Source organism: Aythya ferina, assembly GCF_964211825.1.
Source record: "Aythya ferina genome assembly, chromosome: 12".
In the NCBI taxonomy this organism is placed as follows: domain Eukaryota; kingdom Metazoa; phylum Chordata; class Aves; order Anseriformes; family Anatidae; genus Aythya; species Aythya ferina.
Window position 1 is genome coordinate 20,574,572 of NC_140308.1, and position 15,815 is coordinate 20,590,386.

The 15,815-nt window shown below is 38.6% G+C and overlaps 1 protein-coding gene across 6 annotated transcripts in view; it reads left to right on the top strand.

Moving 5' to 3' along the window:
* The window catches only part of LOC311443160 (uncharacterized protein), a 34,035-nt gene that overhangs the window by 11,239 nt on the left and 6,981 nt on the right, over positions 1 to 15,815 (top strand). For 2 of the 6 annotated variants that reach the window (XM_084533114.1, XM_084533115.1), the window contains 5 exons: positions 2,573 to 2,743; positions 4,484 to 4,745; positions 5,501 to 5,665; positions 10,520 to 10,686; positions 13,644 to 13,760. In XM_084533114.1, coding sequence (XP_084389240.1) covers positions 10,621 to 10,686; positions 13,644 to 13,760 — 183 coding nt within the window. In that variant the 5' untranslated portion in view covers positions 2,573 to 2,743; positions 4,484 to 4,745; positions 5,501 to 5,665; positions 10,520 to 10,620. Of the gene's footprint in view, positions 1 to 2,572; positions 2,744 to 4,470; positions 4,746 to 5,500; positions 5,666 to 10,361; positions 10,802 to 13,643; positions 13,761 to 15,815 lie in introns of those variants that run through there. The other 4 variants (XR_014697104.1, XR_014697105.1, XM_084533116.1 and 1 more) reach the window with 4 other exon arrangements.

The window sequence follows — 15,815 nt, forward strand, 5'->3', positions numbered from 1 at the left end:
TGAACAGGTAAATTTGCTGCATTGGCATCCAGAGTGGCAGTCTGTCTGGTTCCACCCTGGGAACCACAGGATGGTGAAAGTATGTTGGCTCCAACCTTGCTGATCACTGCAAACCCAAGTAGAAGATAATTCTTAATCTGTGGTTTTACTGAAGCAGTGTCTCGCTGCTGCAGTTCTGCTGCAGCTGTGGAGCAGGCAGTGGCTCCCTCAGCTGATTTGCATTGAGTCTTTCTGCTGTAATCTTCCTTTGGTGACACGTGGCCCAGAGCCTTGGGTGAAAAGGTGAATGAAGCTGTCCCGTTTCTCTCCTGTCACTAGCATAAGTAATGTGCACACTTTTGTCCCAGTTAGTATTATATGACTCCCATCCCACTACATAAATTCTCTGGGGTCCATCTGTCCTCATTGTAAAGAACCATATAATACGAAGTGGTATGTTTTACTAATGAAAGAACTATTCAAAGTTGATTTTATGAGAAAAGAATATCTTTGATCTCTCAGTGTAAGTGGAAACTGAAGAATACAAGTGCCTACACTGCCACAGAATAATGGAAAACAAGAGTAGGTAGCAGAAAGTTCCAAAACAAAATATCTCCTATAAACAAAATGATAATAAAGAAATTTCATCCTGGCCAGCTAGCTGGTCTGCAAGGGACAATGCTCTCCTGTTCAAGAGCTCACCAGACTGACTACTTTTAATGTGGTGCCTTTTTTTAGATGAAGGTCTCTGTGGAAAGAAAGGAAACAAAGGAAAGCAATAACTCAGTACAGCTGAAATTTAAAGCATAGACTTGAACTCCAGAAATCTATGTTTGTTCCTGGTGTTAGAACAGAAATCTTGCAATTTCTTGTAATGCTTATTTAGTCTTTCTGTGCTTTGGCTTTCTCAACTTGTAAAAGGGATATCTCTATTTAGTTGCCTGGATTGTTGCGCTGAAACTAAGGTAATGTAATATTTATAAAATATTTTCAGATCATTGAGTAGAAGACAATTTTGAAACTTCTCTAGTACTGAATCTTAACTAAATTTCTAGTTTCTGTCAAAGGATGTCTCTTCATCTTTTAAACAGGGAAGCAGTTTGTGTTTTGTGTTCATGAATCAGTCTGTATTAGATTGTTTTATAATTGGACAAGTTAAAGAAAAGACTGAAAATGTTGTTACTGAGGCAGAGCCACCAACCATATGTGGTGTAAATGCCTGAAGTAACTAGGAAAATAAAACTAACATTCACATTTTTAAGGAAAAGGTACAGCATTGAAGAGGCTTTCAGGGTAGGGCATAACTGCTTTATCAGAGCGTTCCCTAGGCTCCCAGCCTTAGATGCTATCGCGCTGGGGAAACTTGGTGTGCTAGCTCTAAGGAACAGCACGGAGCATAGAGTGGAGTGGAGACACCACGGCTAGGCTCTGTAATCAGATGGGACCTCGATTGTTCTTGTGCACAAAGCTGCACTTTTTGCCACCCTAAGCCAAAGACCTGTCATGTTTTGACAAATGCTGTACCCTAGTGTACTTTTTGCTCATTATAATATCATTATAATACCAAAACACACCTCCATCCCAAAAGCTACCCGCCTCCAAGGTGCGACCACCCCTCACTGAGCATGCGCTCTGAATTCCTCGGAGCCTATTACTTTAAACGGAGACGGGAAAACTTTACACCAATCATAACTAAGATATGCTTGACTAGAGCCACTCAAGCTCCACCTAAAAGATAGAAAATAATATAAATTGGCCCAAGAGAAAGGGGATGTTAGGGAAGATACCACCGTCAGGGGAGATACCATCCCGAGGACAACATCCTTAGGACCTCCTGACTCCTGGGATCAGTCGACGGGCTGAGCCTCTCTTCCCCCCCCATTGGGACGCCTTTGGGTGAGATCTAAATACTTGCTTATAAATCTCTATAGAGTCTCTGATCCTTTTTAACGCGTTTATTTCTAGGCTGCGCACCTGTAACACCTGTAACATCTATAACATCTGTAACACCTGTAACATCTGTAACACCTATAAACACCTGTAACATCTATAACATCTATAACACCTATAACACCTGTGTATTTTATGCATACTAGCTTGCTTTTGCAGACAGTCACTATCGCCGGCAATCCAAAAGAACCTGATTATCTGTTGCTGTAATAAACCATACTTGATTGCATTGTGATAACTCTCATTGAGTGCAACGAGGGTGAGGGTGGTTATCCGTGATAGTTCAGTGTTCTGAATCTAACCAGACCCCCAGGCGGTTAATGCATTTTTGGTGAATGTCCGAACGGACCCCCAGATGGTTAATGCGTTTTTGGTGAATGTCTGAACGGACCCCCAGACGGTTAATGTGTTTTTGGTGAATGTCCGACTGGTTCAGTAACCTGAATCTGACCGGGCCCGTAACGGTTAATCAGCTACACCCCTTAACGCGACACCATAAAATAGGGTAACCAGTGGTGTCCCTGAAAGTATCACTGTAATGGAGACTCATCACTCATTTTGCTGTGTTTTTGTTCTCAATTATAATAACATAGATAGCTGTAGAATAAATGTTCTATTTATTTTTTTATTCTTTATTTTTAAGCTATAAAACATCTGTTGTGCTGATCACTTCAACCACGCTTTAAAAGAAGATGAACTTGGTTCTTTAAAAGCAGAAAGCAGGTCAGCTGTCCGTTATTAATGCCAGCTCATCTCTTCTATGGTCTATGCATGGGATTGAGTTGATGTTACTGAAGGGATACCAGTAGATAAGGTAAGGTACATTCGTGGCTGAAAGTGAAAGCATGCAATATGTAAATACCTGCATATACCTTGGAGCTTTTCATCCTAGAGTGTGCATTAGGTAATGGTTTGGTCCAAGCAAGAAAACGTAAAAAGCAAAGAACAGATAGCACATACCCACAAAATGTGATATTGGCTATGTAGAGCAATGACATGGAAAAGGCAGTTATGATATCCCACCGGGTCTCTACTGTGTCCAGTACTACTACCACAGAATCTGGTGCCACGTTATGGACTCAAAGTGATGACAAGGGTGGGCTGACAGGTAAAGCATGGAATTTAACACAGAGGAGAAATGTATGCTTGAATCTTATTGCCGCATGTTATCTGACTCCATTGACTGAAGCATGTGACTGAATTAAAGTGAATGATGAAATTATATACAGCCATTTTCATGAGCAGAAGTCAGTTATGAAGTGTTTTCAGATGTATGTTTAATGTATTTCTATTTTATTATGGTGTCTATTTGATGTACGCAGTACTGACTAAACGGTTAAAAACACTGCAATGTGTACAGAAGTATATTGTGCTCAATTTTTTCCAAAAGTGTCACTGTTGATAACTAAAAACTGAAATACTACAATCTAATCAACAGTGCTTTTATGGACTTATGAGCATAGGCTTTTAACATTCGGGTAACTCTACTGTTTGTAGACATAAAAATAAATGGCCCTAAAATTATTTTAGGATTGTAAGTTTAATATAGGGAACTATATAAAGCTAGAAAAATAAATCAAAGTAGAATTGTTTCTGGCATCACATCTGCCAGGCCCATCAAGAAACAGATATTTCACATGCCTATTCCATGGGATTCAGGAAAACAGCACTCTGCTCAGCTGGATTGGTCAGGTGGACTCAGAATTTATCTCCTTGGCTCTCCATTTTCTGATATTTTATGGCCTACAGCCATACCATTTTAGTTTAAGATCCTATCAGATGTCGCAAACTAAACTGTATCCAGAATGGCTGATACTTAAACCCTTTAAGTCTAAGACTGGGAAATATTTTTAGAGAATAGGTAGGTATCACTCTTCTTTCAGGGTTTGTAATGGGCAAATGCTCCATCACGCTGTTATCAGGCACTACGTGTTGTAGGTACTTTGGTTATGGTTAATACATAAAACTGACATTTTGACTCTTAAAGATGCTTGACCATTTTTCTAAAGGGAGAAAGTTAATCTGCAACCTTAGCATCATCTGAATTTCAGTGGGTTTTTTTGTTTGTTTTTTGTTTTTATCTAACTAATATTTCTACATTAATTGCAGTTGCATATGGTATTAGGCTTAATTTTCTGTGATAAACACCACAATGTAGTGTTGTGCTGAAAGTTACTTGGCTCAACATCATGGTCCTCTGTGGTCCATGGTAGTGGACTCTCTGAGTGTCAGGCGAGTCATTTATCATGTATAGAGAGCCAGATTCTGTGACTGTCTGTGGTATGTTTTAGGACTATGCATTACGCTTGATCCACAGCAGTACTCCCACAGATGATAGTGAGAAGTTTTCAAAAAGATCAAAGCTAGAAGCATATGGTTTTAGGCAGTGAATAAGCTTCTGGTCATTAACATTATTTATTCCTGAAGTGTGCGATTGTTACATTTGGTATCACTCAGTGGAATAATACTGCATATTGTTTGCCTTTATTTTCTTCCTTAACCATGTTTTCTCTGTTTCTGGTGCCTTATTTCCTTTCCCTTTTTTTCATTCTAGATTTCCCTCAGGAAGCAAATTCTGATTCCTCTTGGGTGAACCAGCTCTTCACTTCTCCTTTTTATCTGCTAAGATTATTAGGAATTAAGTAGGCAATGCCTATTTACACGTAGAGAGTGATAATTGACCCTAATTAGATGAAAGAGGCTACAACAAGGGTGAAGAATTCAGTTTCCCACAGGTGTTGTAAGAATTTGCTTTTCAAGGCACAAAAGCCCAACAACCATTTAGAGCAAGGTGATGTATAGAGATTGCTCCACGGGTGAGAACTTTGACTTTTCAAAATAATAATTCAATTTCTGAAGAGTCTGAATCATGTTAATATATTGGATGGCCGTAATTTGGCCCGATGCCGTAGTGCTTCAGATTGCTGCTCTGTATAGATCAGGGTGCATCTATTTTAAATTACGGATGTAAATAATTATTTCTGACCTCAGGAATGGCCACCATGAAAAGCGCAATTGGACTGTTTACTCTGATGCAGTAACCCTTTCAGTGGTGCCATAATGGTGCCTAATTCTTCGATTTGGGAATGATCCCAAAGTTTGTGATGCTGTAGTAGCATGCTTGAGGCACACACACAATAAGCCTTTTCCTCTGTTTCTCATACTGCATAAGCTCTGTGACTCTCATCATTTTATTTTATTTTATTTTATTTTATTTTATTTTATTTTATTTTATTTTATTTTATTTTATTTTATTTTATTTTATTTTATTTTATTTTATTTTATTTTATTTTATTTTATTTTATTTTATTTTATTTTATTTTATTTTATTTTATTTTATTTTATTTTATTTTATTTTATTTTATTTTATTTTATTTTATTTTATTTTATTTTATTTTTTATTTTATTTTTTTCTCAGAGGAGCCTACAAGTTCAGTGTCTATTAATTTGCTTGGCAAAATTAAGTGGTTTTCACTAGGACATTTTTCTTACTACATTAGCCTTCCCTCTACTGTGCAATTCTCCAAATGTATTCAGTTGTTTGTTTTTTTTTTTTCTGCTGACTTTTGAGGATGGGAAGCAGGGGGATCTGGAGAGAGAAATCTGCTCAGGTGACTCATAGCTGGAGATGGGATACCAGAGCAATGGACTGAGCCTCTGAGCTGGGAAGGAGAATTTGCTTTCCAGGATCCCTGTTTGGCCCTTCAAACCCTCAAAGGGACAGCTCAGGAATGAGGTAGGAATTTTTGTCCCAGGGGAGGCCATTTGGTTCAGCAGGCTTTTGGTTCTTGCCTCTTCATGGTGCAGAAAGGCTGATGTCACCAGAGAGTAGTTCTTGTCTAACAGTTGCGGGAGCCCTGTGCACCCCATTGTTCAGACTTTGCCCTTGGGAATTACCATGCTTTGTCTGACGAAGTCCGGGAGTGCCTATCAAGTAACAGAGGAGTACCCAGGTGAACTGGCTTGGGATGTACGAGGAGGTCAGCCTGGGAGAGCTGTGGCCCCTAAACTCTGTGAAACTGTGCATTGTAAAACCATCTGTTGAACCTCTCAGTTTCCCTTCTCTGCCTTACTGGAGGCTGTCCTTCCTTACTTGGGAGGGCCAAATCTTACTCCCCTTGAATTCAGTGGACTACCTGGATGAGCAAAGTAAATCAATACGCAATGCACAATGAATTTAATATATGTAAGCTGCACTGCATTTTTAATCAGGTATATATTTATTGTAGTGAAGAGTAACAAATTACAGTACCACTAGCACACAAAAGCTTATGGCATTCCATTATTCTTAATTAATAGGTAAGTGCAAGCCTTTTTTATTTATACTAGAGAAAATCCTGTTACTAATTTGGTTGCAAATGTATCTGTAAAAAGGAAAAAAAATGTATATCTATTTATTTTGCTAGTTTAATAATAGAGCACTCATTCTTTCCTTTTAGTTTTTTGATCATTACTTGGTTTGCAATCAAATATTAGCATGCTGTTTTTGCATATATTTCAAAGACATCTATTCTTTAATAAGGAAAACAAATATGCTTGTTACAAGCAAACAACAACAACAACAAATTAAAAAAAACATCTGAAATCTAAGATGAACACTGGAAGCAACTGGGTGAGCACAAGTTCCCTGCATTCCTTTACCTGGAATCTGGTTCACAAATTTATCAAAGGAATGACTAATAGTATGTCATTATGAGGAAAACATAAATATAAGTAATACACATTGTTTACTATTCAGTGGCCTTCCTTTCCTTCCATGATTGTACGTAAATAGCCATAGGTCTCAACAAAACCTACAAGTCTTCGGTTGGAGCTTCCTTGATAATTCTGGAGGGGTGAAACCAAGTGTGCCAAGTAATTTTTATTCTTTAACAGAATGTAACTCTTCTGTAACTAGCAATTATGTTCTTCACATACTTTTGATATCAAGATCTCAAAGCTCTTCAGAAAATGTAAACTGAGCCCTAAAACAAATAATTTATATTTAATATCTGGAATTTTTGTTTAGCCTCCTAAGCAGCCATTCCTGTGTGATATCGTTTTGAACTGGGGAAGCTGACTTCTGAATATTAACCTGCTTCACTGTACATTATATGATTTGGAAGACATCTTCACTATATTACTGGGAAGGACGGGGGGAGTAGAACATGATAGTAATTTCCAAATGCTTCCTTTCTCTCTTTTTCTTAAGTATACTAAAATGTAAGGAACATGATCTTTTCAAACAGAATGATGTCCTTCTTGCCTTCATAGGATAGCACTGAAGAAATGAAATAGAAATCTTCCTTGATGGAATGGACAGATGGTATAAACTGATCAAAAGTTAGTCCTGAAGCATCTTAGTTTAATGAAGAAGTTAGTGCTGGATACTGATGAGAATTAAGTGACTATTTTGGCTTCCTGAATATGAATATTGATTTCTGCTTTCTCCGTATGTCTTAGTGCTGTTGGTAGTACATAGGTATGCACGTTCTTCAGTGTGTGTTTCTGATAAAACAGAACTGGTTATGAAATCTAATTTAGATTCCTGAAGGTTTTCCATCATTTTAGACTCCCCCCTGTGATGTCCCAGATGTTCTGATGCTTTTCACTGCTATGCTATGCTATTGCTTTTTCCAGTCCTGTTGTGTCTCTGCAGAGCAAGGTGGAAATGAGCACAGTGTTCTCCGTATCTTTTTCTCTTGATAATTATCTATAGCTTGATTTGTTACACATAGTCTAACTGGCTTTGATGAATGGGAATGTGCTCCTAACATAGCCATCGTGGAGACCTGATGTTCTAATGGAGAATGGTAGGGGACGCAGGATATTCTAATACATGTTTCTGAAGGTAAGCAATGGAATCATTTTAATTCTTAAAGCAACCAAATAAGAAGTTTTCTTCAGAGGAAGCTGTGAGTACTGAGTTGTTTCTGAATCTCTTTAAATGGGTACACAAGTATGGAGGTGGGTGACTAAATTAAGTTATTAATATATGAAAATCTGGGCTGGAATTTGTGCTTCTTACATGCCTTTGAAAATAGTATGTTAATACCAATTACCATTGCTTGGATCTAGTTATTAAAATTCTGATGGTCTCCATCTCTGAAGTATTTGCATATTTACACAGTGAACTATAATAATTGTCTGTAAGATACTATCGCTGGGGGCCCATGTTGTGGTAGCCACTTGAAATTGCTCATTTCTTTCTAAATTGTTGTGAAAACCTGATGTGGGCTTTTGGGGCTGAAAAATATTTGGTTTAATTTAAGGTTTTCCTCCTTAAATTAAGGAGGAAAATGTTCCTGCTACCTCCTTCCAAATGTGTGCCCATGGGGTGGAGATGCTATGGAAGGTACTCTTTGCAATTACCCAATTTTACTATCAGTGGCCCAAAATTTTTGCTTTACTTTGGTTAAGATTTCCTACTAGTTTGAAGAATGGTTACTGAAGTTTGTTGTACAGGAGAGCAAGATGCTGATAGTGTAGCTGTAAGCCAGGGCTTGGTTTTGCCTGTGGGGCAGAGAGGAGAAGTTCCATCTTCATGGCAGATAGAAAAAGGCAGGCAGTGGTGTGGTTCCCTCTTTGACCAGAGCTGCTGGGCCTGGGGTCTGCTGCTGCAGGGACAGTCACGCTTGTTATGGGTCTCTTATTAACAGACCATAACCACTCACATATTTTGAAGATGTAGATCCAGGATTGGCAGCAAGGCTTAGATGTACCATTGCAAAGAGGGGTGCTGTGAATAGATACAGCGCAGTGATGGAGGCAGGAGGGCTAGAGGGAAGATAATCTCATATGAAGAAGTAGAGTTAAATCTGCTTCAGCACATCCCAGGCCGTGGACTCCATGAAAGTGCTGATAATGATCTGTGAGTGCAACATACAGAAGGGTGATGAGAAAAACCCATATTTAAGGCTGTCTTACGGTGTCACTTTATTCTGTACAGAAGTTTATTGCTTGAGGGAAGGGAGGTACTGCCAGAGATGCTCAAAGAAAGTAATTTGTTTATTTATGGATAAGAAAGACTGGGGGTATTTATTAATTTCACAAGGAACCCTTAGATATTGCAGTCTGGCCATCCTCCTCTGCTAGGAATTGATCGCTGAAGGATTGTACTTCCAACAGGGTAGATAACCATTTTTTAGGTAGAAAAGACCTGTTAAGCCATGTTTGTCTACATGGCAATGGCTGAACTTTGCTTACTGTAACATCACATACAGCAAATGAAATATGTAGCACTCTCACATGGAGCTTATGTGACTTACTGTTTGGAATAAACGTTATAAAAAAAATAAATAAATTTGATCAAGAACTGATAATTGAAAAGATGACATGACCTAATTTGATAAGGATTGTATCTTCACATGCCCCACACTTGTGTAGTTCAAAATAGTACACATCTTGTCCCTTTAACTTCAGGTGTATGTGTCTTGTCTGGTTCTTGGAAGTGACTGTGTACAGGCAGAGCATAATTGGCAGCCTGTGACAACCCTGTCTGCAAGCGTCTCTCTAAATGGAGCATATTTCAGCCTTTATCTAGTGATGGCTGTTACCTGAGAGAAGCCCAGGGCCATCTCAAAGGGCTTGTAGCGGCTAATTGTGCCTGTTAGGACTAGCAATTAGCTGGGGATCTCTCTACCAGGCAGCTCCGACACCCACTAGCTTTTAGCTCTTTTCACTTCCTTTCAGTTAACTAGCTGTGCCAAGCAGAAGAGACAAGGGACAGGTAGGCAAGTGTGCCGTCACATTCAGGAAGGAAGAGAAGGGATGCATGCAAGACTGCTGGGGGAAAAAATAGACACTGGGTTATAATAATATACAAAAATATGACCTGATTATTACAGAAACAAAGCAGCAAGTGACCTATCCCTCATTTGTAGGTATTGGAAGCTACAGCTGGACTGCTTGCACAGGCTACACTTCAGCTTTAAGAAAACAATAACATCTAATTACGTATAGGTCATAAAAAAGATCACATACATATGGTGGTTGCTGGTTACCATGGTGCAAACAATGGTTTCAATGGAAACATGAAGCAGAACATTGGAGAATTGAGATAATAAATCCGTTTCATTGAATAATAAAGCTTTGTACTTACCCATTAATTAAGGATAATCGTATGCCATAAGCTTTTGTGTGCTATAAGTAATGTGTTACTCTTTACCATAAATATATAGATTATTAAAAATTCAATACACCTTACAGGTAGCAAATTCATGCTATCCTCTGTATATATTACTAAAGAAAGATGTAAATGTTCTTTTTACACTTACTATTTTGTTGGATTGGGATAGAGTGTTTCAATTATCCAACAGAATTTAAGTTTCTGATATTATTAGAAGACTTGATAAAATCTAGTTCTTGAAACCTTTGTGAAAATCTTTAAACATTGATGACATAATTCAAAGCTATCTAAAAATGTTCAGAAAAAAAAGGCTTGGCTGGTCTGCCACATCTGGTTTCCAAGAGTAAATTGAGACATACCAGATAATGCAACCCACCGTAACACAATACACACTAATCTTGTATTGACCCTTCCACCTGATACATCTTTAGGTGCTTTATAATCCCCAACAAATGTACCTTAAAACCCTATTGAACTGTGTAGGCAATTGAGAACAAATGTCTTCAGACCAGAAATAGCATCTGATTCTCAGACCAAACCGAGAGACCGCACCAGAACCATGGAGTGTGCAGAGTGGTCAGGACATGAAGGCTTCTGCCTACTGCTGTGAACAAGGGCAGAGGAAGCCTTGGGAGCAGAGCAGGCACCAGGTCAGTAGGGTTTGTTCCCTTTCTGAAGTTAGCAGAAATGAAATATACGAAATGTTTTGAAAATTCTGTCATTAAAGCCCTGCCCCTCTCAGGATGTTTTCCCCTTTAGAGATAAACTAGTTTTTGCAGGATGTTTTTTCAGATAGCGAAAATGGAGTTTCAGGAGGCAGAGGCTTCAGGGACTCTGAGAGGCTTCAAATCCTGTTCTCTGGACCTATGCGCTGGGGAGCAGCCCAGTTCCATTGAAAAAAAAAAAAAAAAAAAAAAAAGAGAGAGAGAGAAATGTTCGGCAACATGCCTTTGCCTTTATTTTTTAATTCTTGTAAAAAGTTATGTACTTGCCTTTAGTTCCTGTCTGTCTCTCTCAAATTACTCCTTGCATTCTCTTAGTGCACCCTTTCAGCTGACAAACATTCATTTTCAAATTGTATTTTGGGAGAAATACTGAGTGAAGACCCACCATACATCAATGGCCAGATCATCTCAGGCTGCCTACTAGAAAATGCACAAAGCCAGCAAACAGATGGGCTGACCAGTTCGCTGGATGGAGCACTGGCATTTCGGCTCTGGGTTCACAGTTTGAGTCCAACCTGAAGCAGTAAGCAAAATGAATTTGGTGGTCTGATTTCAGCTGCTCTTGCACAAAGCCATTATGCATATTTCAGTAGAGGTTTGACTATTTACTCTCTGCTTTGAAGGGGGGGCACTTTAGTTCACATGCAGCTTGGATATTCCTAGGGACCTGATGAAGGAGATTCCTATATGCTACAGGCTGATCATAGCAGTGCAGCAGTGCGAGAGGAGCTTGTGCTACTAACGGCGTGCTGAACCTTGCCAGAAGGCATGGAAACAGCAATGCTTTAATGCTTATCAATACATGAATGGATATTTCCCAGAGTATTAACCAGCACTGCAGAGATGTATGCTGAAGTGTGTAATGTGCGCACAATGCGAAGAGTGAGTGAAAGCCCTTTGTAACTTTTCAAAGGAGAGCAAGAGGGAAAAAAAATGACGAGAAACAAATCCAAATCCTGCCAAACTGAACTTGTGTTAAACATGACCTTTGGATTTAAGAACCACAAATTTTCACAGGAAGTTGAAAATACACTGGATGGGGGAACTAAAGAACAGCAGGAACAGATGCCATTATTTGGCACACAGTAGGGAGAGAAGCACAGAAAAGGCTGTCTCTGCAGAACACGTTTTCCTTTACCTCTCTTTGTTTTCTCTTGGGGAGATAAGGGTAGGCACTGCATGAGATTTTCTCCTTACATCAAAAGGCTTGGGAGGGGGATGGAGGGGAAGTTTAAAAATGTTTTAAAAATCTGATCATAAAAATGTTCAGTTATCTGTTTTACAGCACAGTGTGGCTTGGTTTGTGACAAGGGGGAAACACTGAACAGAGAGTCCAAGAGGAATTTCTTTAGATTAATTGTAACAGCCACTTGTTACCAGAGAAGGAAGAACCTGGGAAAGGGCCCTAGTTTGTGGTCTTTATTCATTAGAGGTGTATAATCAGGGAGAAAGTGCAGCTTTTGAGGGGCAGGGAGGATGAATGCAATGCCTGGTGGCTGAGCTCATTCCAGCTGCTGTGGCAAAGCACTGGGCTGCAAAAACCTCTGTGGAATGGGGACAGAGGAAAATGTCATTTTCTTCCCCACAAGGGACTCAATCTTGAACACAAATAGATGAATCATCCATTGTAGGTTCATTCAGCAATTAAGGCAAAAATGAAAATCTCACCTTGAGCTTCCTTGGGACTGTTCCATCCTTTGAATGGTGCAAGTGTGTCCTGAAGTGCTGCTTTGGATGCTGTGAGCTGAGCAAGCACATTGCACCACTACCACATGTCCACTGCATCAAAAGAGGTTTATTAATTGATTTTCATTTCTGTTTCTGAGCTAGCAGAAATTTGCAGACTTGACACGAATGTAATAAGTAGTATCACCAAGATGGGTAGAGGAATCGTTCAAAGAAATCACTGTTCACAAACTTTTGTAAAACCTAGTCCACTTTGTGATCCTTGGTTTACATGTAAGAGGTTGAATACTTATGCTAGGGGGCTGATGACCTTCCTTGTAGTGTTCTCTGCTCAGGGATGGTGGGATCAAAGAATCACTAATTAGTGGTATCTCTTCGGGGAGAAAGAGGGAGAGATTATTACTATGCTTTCACTTCTGAAGATAACATCTATGTGTAGTGGTAGCCTATCTTTGCCAACACTTATTTTCAGTATACAAATTAAAGTTTAATGACCTTATAAGCATTCCTAGTTCAAAACAAAGCACTAAGTGAAGATAAATCGCAAGGAATAGGAGAAAAAAAAAAAAAAAAAAAAGATTACTGTGAAAGTTAAGAAAGCATCAATCAAATTGTGTATCAGTTCATTGACAAGACTCCTCATTTTGTCAGTTCCTAAAGGCTCATATGTGATTCCAATGGCCTTACCAGCAAGGATGCAGATGTTTAATACTGAACTCCCTTTTTTTGTTGGGGTTACAATTTACAAATTGACATGGAATGTCACAGCAAGATCAAGCAATGGGACAAATTTATAAAATAGCAAAGGATCAGGCAAACCCTACATCAGAAAAGAACAAACTAAGAGTCACAACATTTTTGAGTGCATTTCCTCTGGCCTTATCATATTTATTTGAGAAAACACTCTTTACTAATATTATACTTTGTATTTTACTAAATTTTATTCTGAACAAAACTGTCTTCCATGGATGCAGGTGCAATGATGCAAGTCTCAAATGAGCCTGCCAAAGGTACACAAGCAAAACAGCTTTGAGTATGCAGATTGGGTAAATACAGGTTTCCGTATCCCTTTATGGAGATAATTGGCAAATGCAAATATATGATTTGTACTTTGAAGCTGTACAGAATGTAAGTGCTTATATTTAGGCATGCACAACCCTATTCAAATTAATTATGTTACTTGCTTAAATTTTTAGACCATCACTAAAATGATCTGCAGAACATATGATGCAAAGCGAGTCAAAAACTGTATGGAGTTCTTGCACAGTCTGCCCTACAGCATTTATTTACTTCCTCTAAAGGTGTTAAATCCTGTAAGTATTTCTATACATATAGATAACTTTTACGTGGCCTTTCAAATGCATCTCAGTTTTTTACCACCTTTTTGTGAGCTTATGGCTTCTAACTTAGGAGTGGTTCAGGTGTGGTAAAAGCCCAAGTGGCACACGTATATGGAGAGCAATACCCATATGAGATGCTTAATGCTAGGTAATACAGGCATAACCTGAATTGAAAGCTTTTAAGGTAATTTGAACATGTCCCCTTCTTTATGTATATACATAGTCCATTGGGTGTGATTTGCATGACGGTCTTTTTACACCTTAGGCAATGTGAAGAAGTGCTAATATAGGCTTTAATGTCATACGCACGGTATTATAAAGTTGCTATAAATGTAAATAAAATTTTATATTTCCAAACTCACTGGTATATAACAGAGAAAGAAGCAAAAATGTATAGTCAGTAAAAGTATTTGTATACCTAACAATTTGCAGAAGAGGACCTTGAACAAGCATGTTTCCCTTTTGTAGGCAAAACACATTCCACAACTAAAAATGCAAGTGAAACAACTTAAGCCCTTTTATTCTTTGTAAAAATATTTTGGCAGCAGTTTGTCATTTCATAGATTTGCTCCAAGTCAAAACTGTTTGAGAATAAGAAATATTGGAGGCTTCTTGTGTTTAATATGGACTGTTGCCTTTTGTCATTTAAGGAAAAAAAAATGAAATGGCAATGGAAGCTATTTTGCTAATGTTTTTATCTATTCTGTGACTGACATCAATAATACATAACAGTTCCATTGACATTGCATCCTGTCCAATGGACCCACTGACCTGATTCAATGTCAGCTGAAATGCCTCGTACATCATAAACATACATGAATTCTCACAGATCCATTATCCTCCCGCCTGGTCCAGGAGTGCCAGGGATCCAATGCTAAGCCAACAGGAGTTTGAATTCCTTTTCTTCAGTTTGTGTTTCCTTTCACACTGTGAAGGAGCAACTTCATAGTCTGTAGAATATAGCTATGTAACTGGAAGACCCCTACATGTTTTATAAATACATGAATGATAATGATGTCAATAGTCATTCAGATACTACGCTGATAAGAGTGTGGTATAAAACCACAGATAAATACCTCATACCTTGTCAGGAGAGCCTGCAAACCTGATATGTCATTCTGTCTTATTGTGCAAGAATATATGAATCGTAATATTCTATTAACATTGCATAAAGTCTGCAGTAGTTGCAGGCTGAACCCAATGCCAATACAACATTTATAAAAATATAGATATTTAGCATTTGCCCCTCCTGTGATTTCATTGCCACTAAAAGCAAAGAAAACACAAATAAAAAGTATTCCAAGATTTTCAGTTGGTCCCTCTTAACAGTACACTGTGACAGTGTATATTTGTTTTACTACTGAGCCTGTTTAGCAGTCAAACTGTAGGAAATTGAATATACACTTACTGTATAAAAATGATATGCTTGGTTAGTGATACTTTAGAAGAAATAAGTGCATCAATCATAGAATAGCAGGTTGTCAAGGTTTTATATGTAGGAAAAACACGGAACAAAGAATGTAATGCGTGTTGGGCACATTTTTACAAAAGTTTCGTGCCAAAGTTGATTTACAATAAACTTTTCCCTCCCTTTCTTCTTCCAAATTCTTCTAAAAGAGCATTCAAGGAAAACTGAGCAAACTATTACGCTTTCTGTTCTGACGTGTGTAATTACAAGATCATCCTTATTGTGGATTTTCTGTTTGGTTGATTTAAGAAAAACATTAGGTGCATACTCTTAATGCTGTTCTGCCATTCAAACTCAGCAGGGTAATCTTCCTCACAAGTTAATGGGAAGAAGATGACTTAATAATTAGCCTGGTTTAGACAGGGCCAGATCCTCGGCAAGGAGTAGTGCCTGCCCTCCAAGCTTACTTTGGAGGCTGAGCGGTTCTCTGCCTTGAATGGATGGCTTGGAGGGATGTGCTGCATCACTCCCAGGCACCATTTTTGTTCAGGGGTTCTCCTGGGCATGCTGGTCATGCTCAATTTCCCATCAGAGCCCTCTGAGATGTGCAGACCTGACAC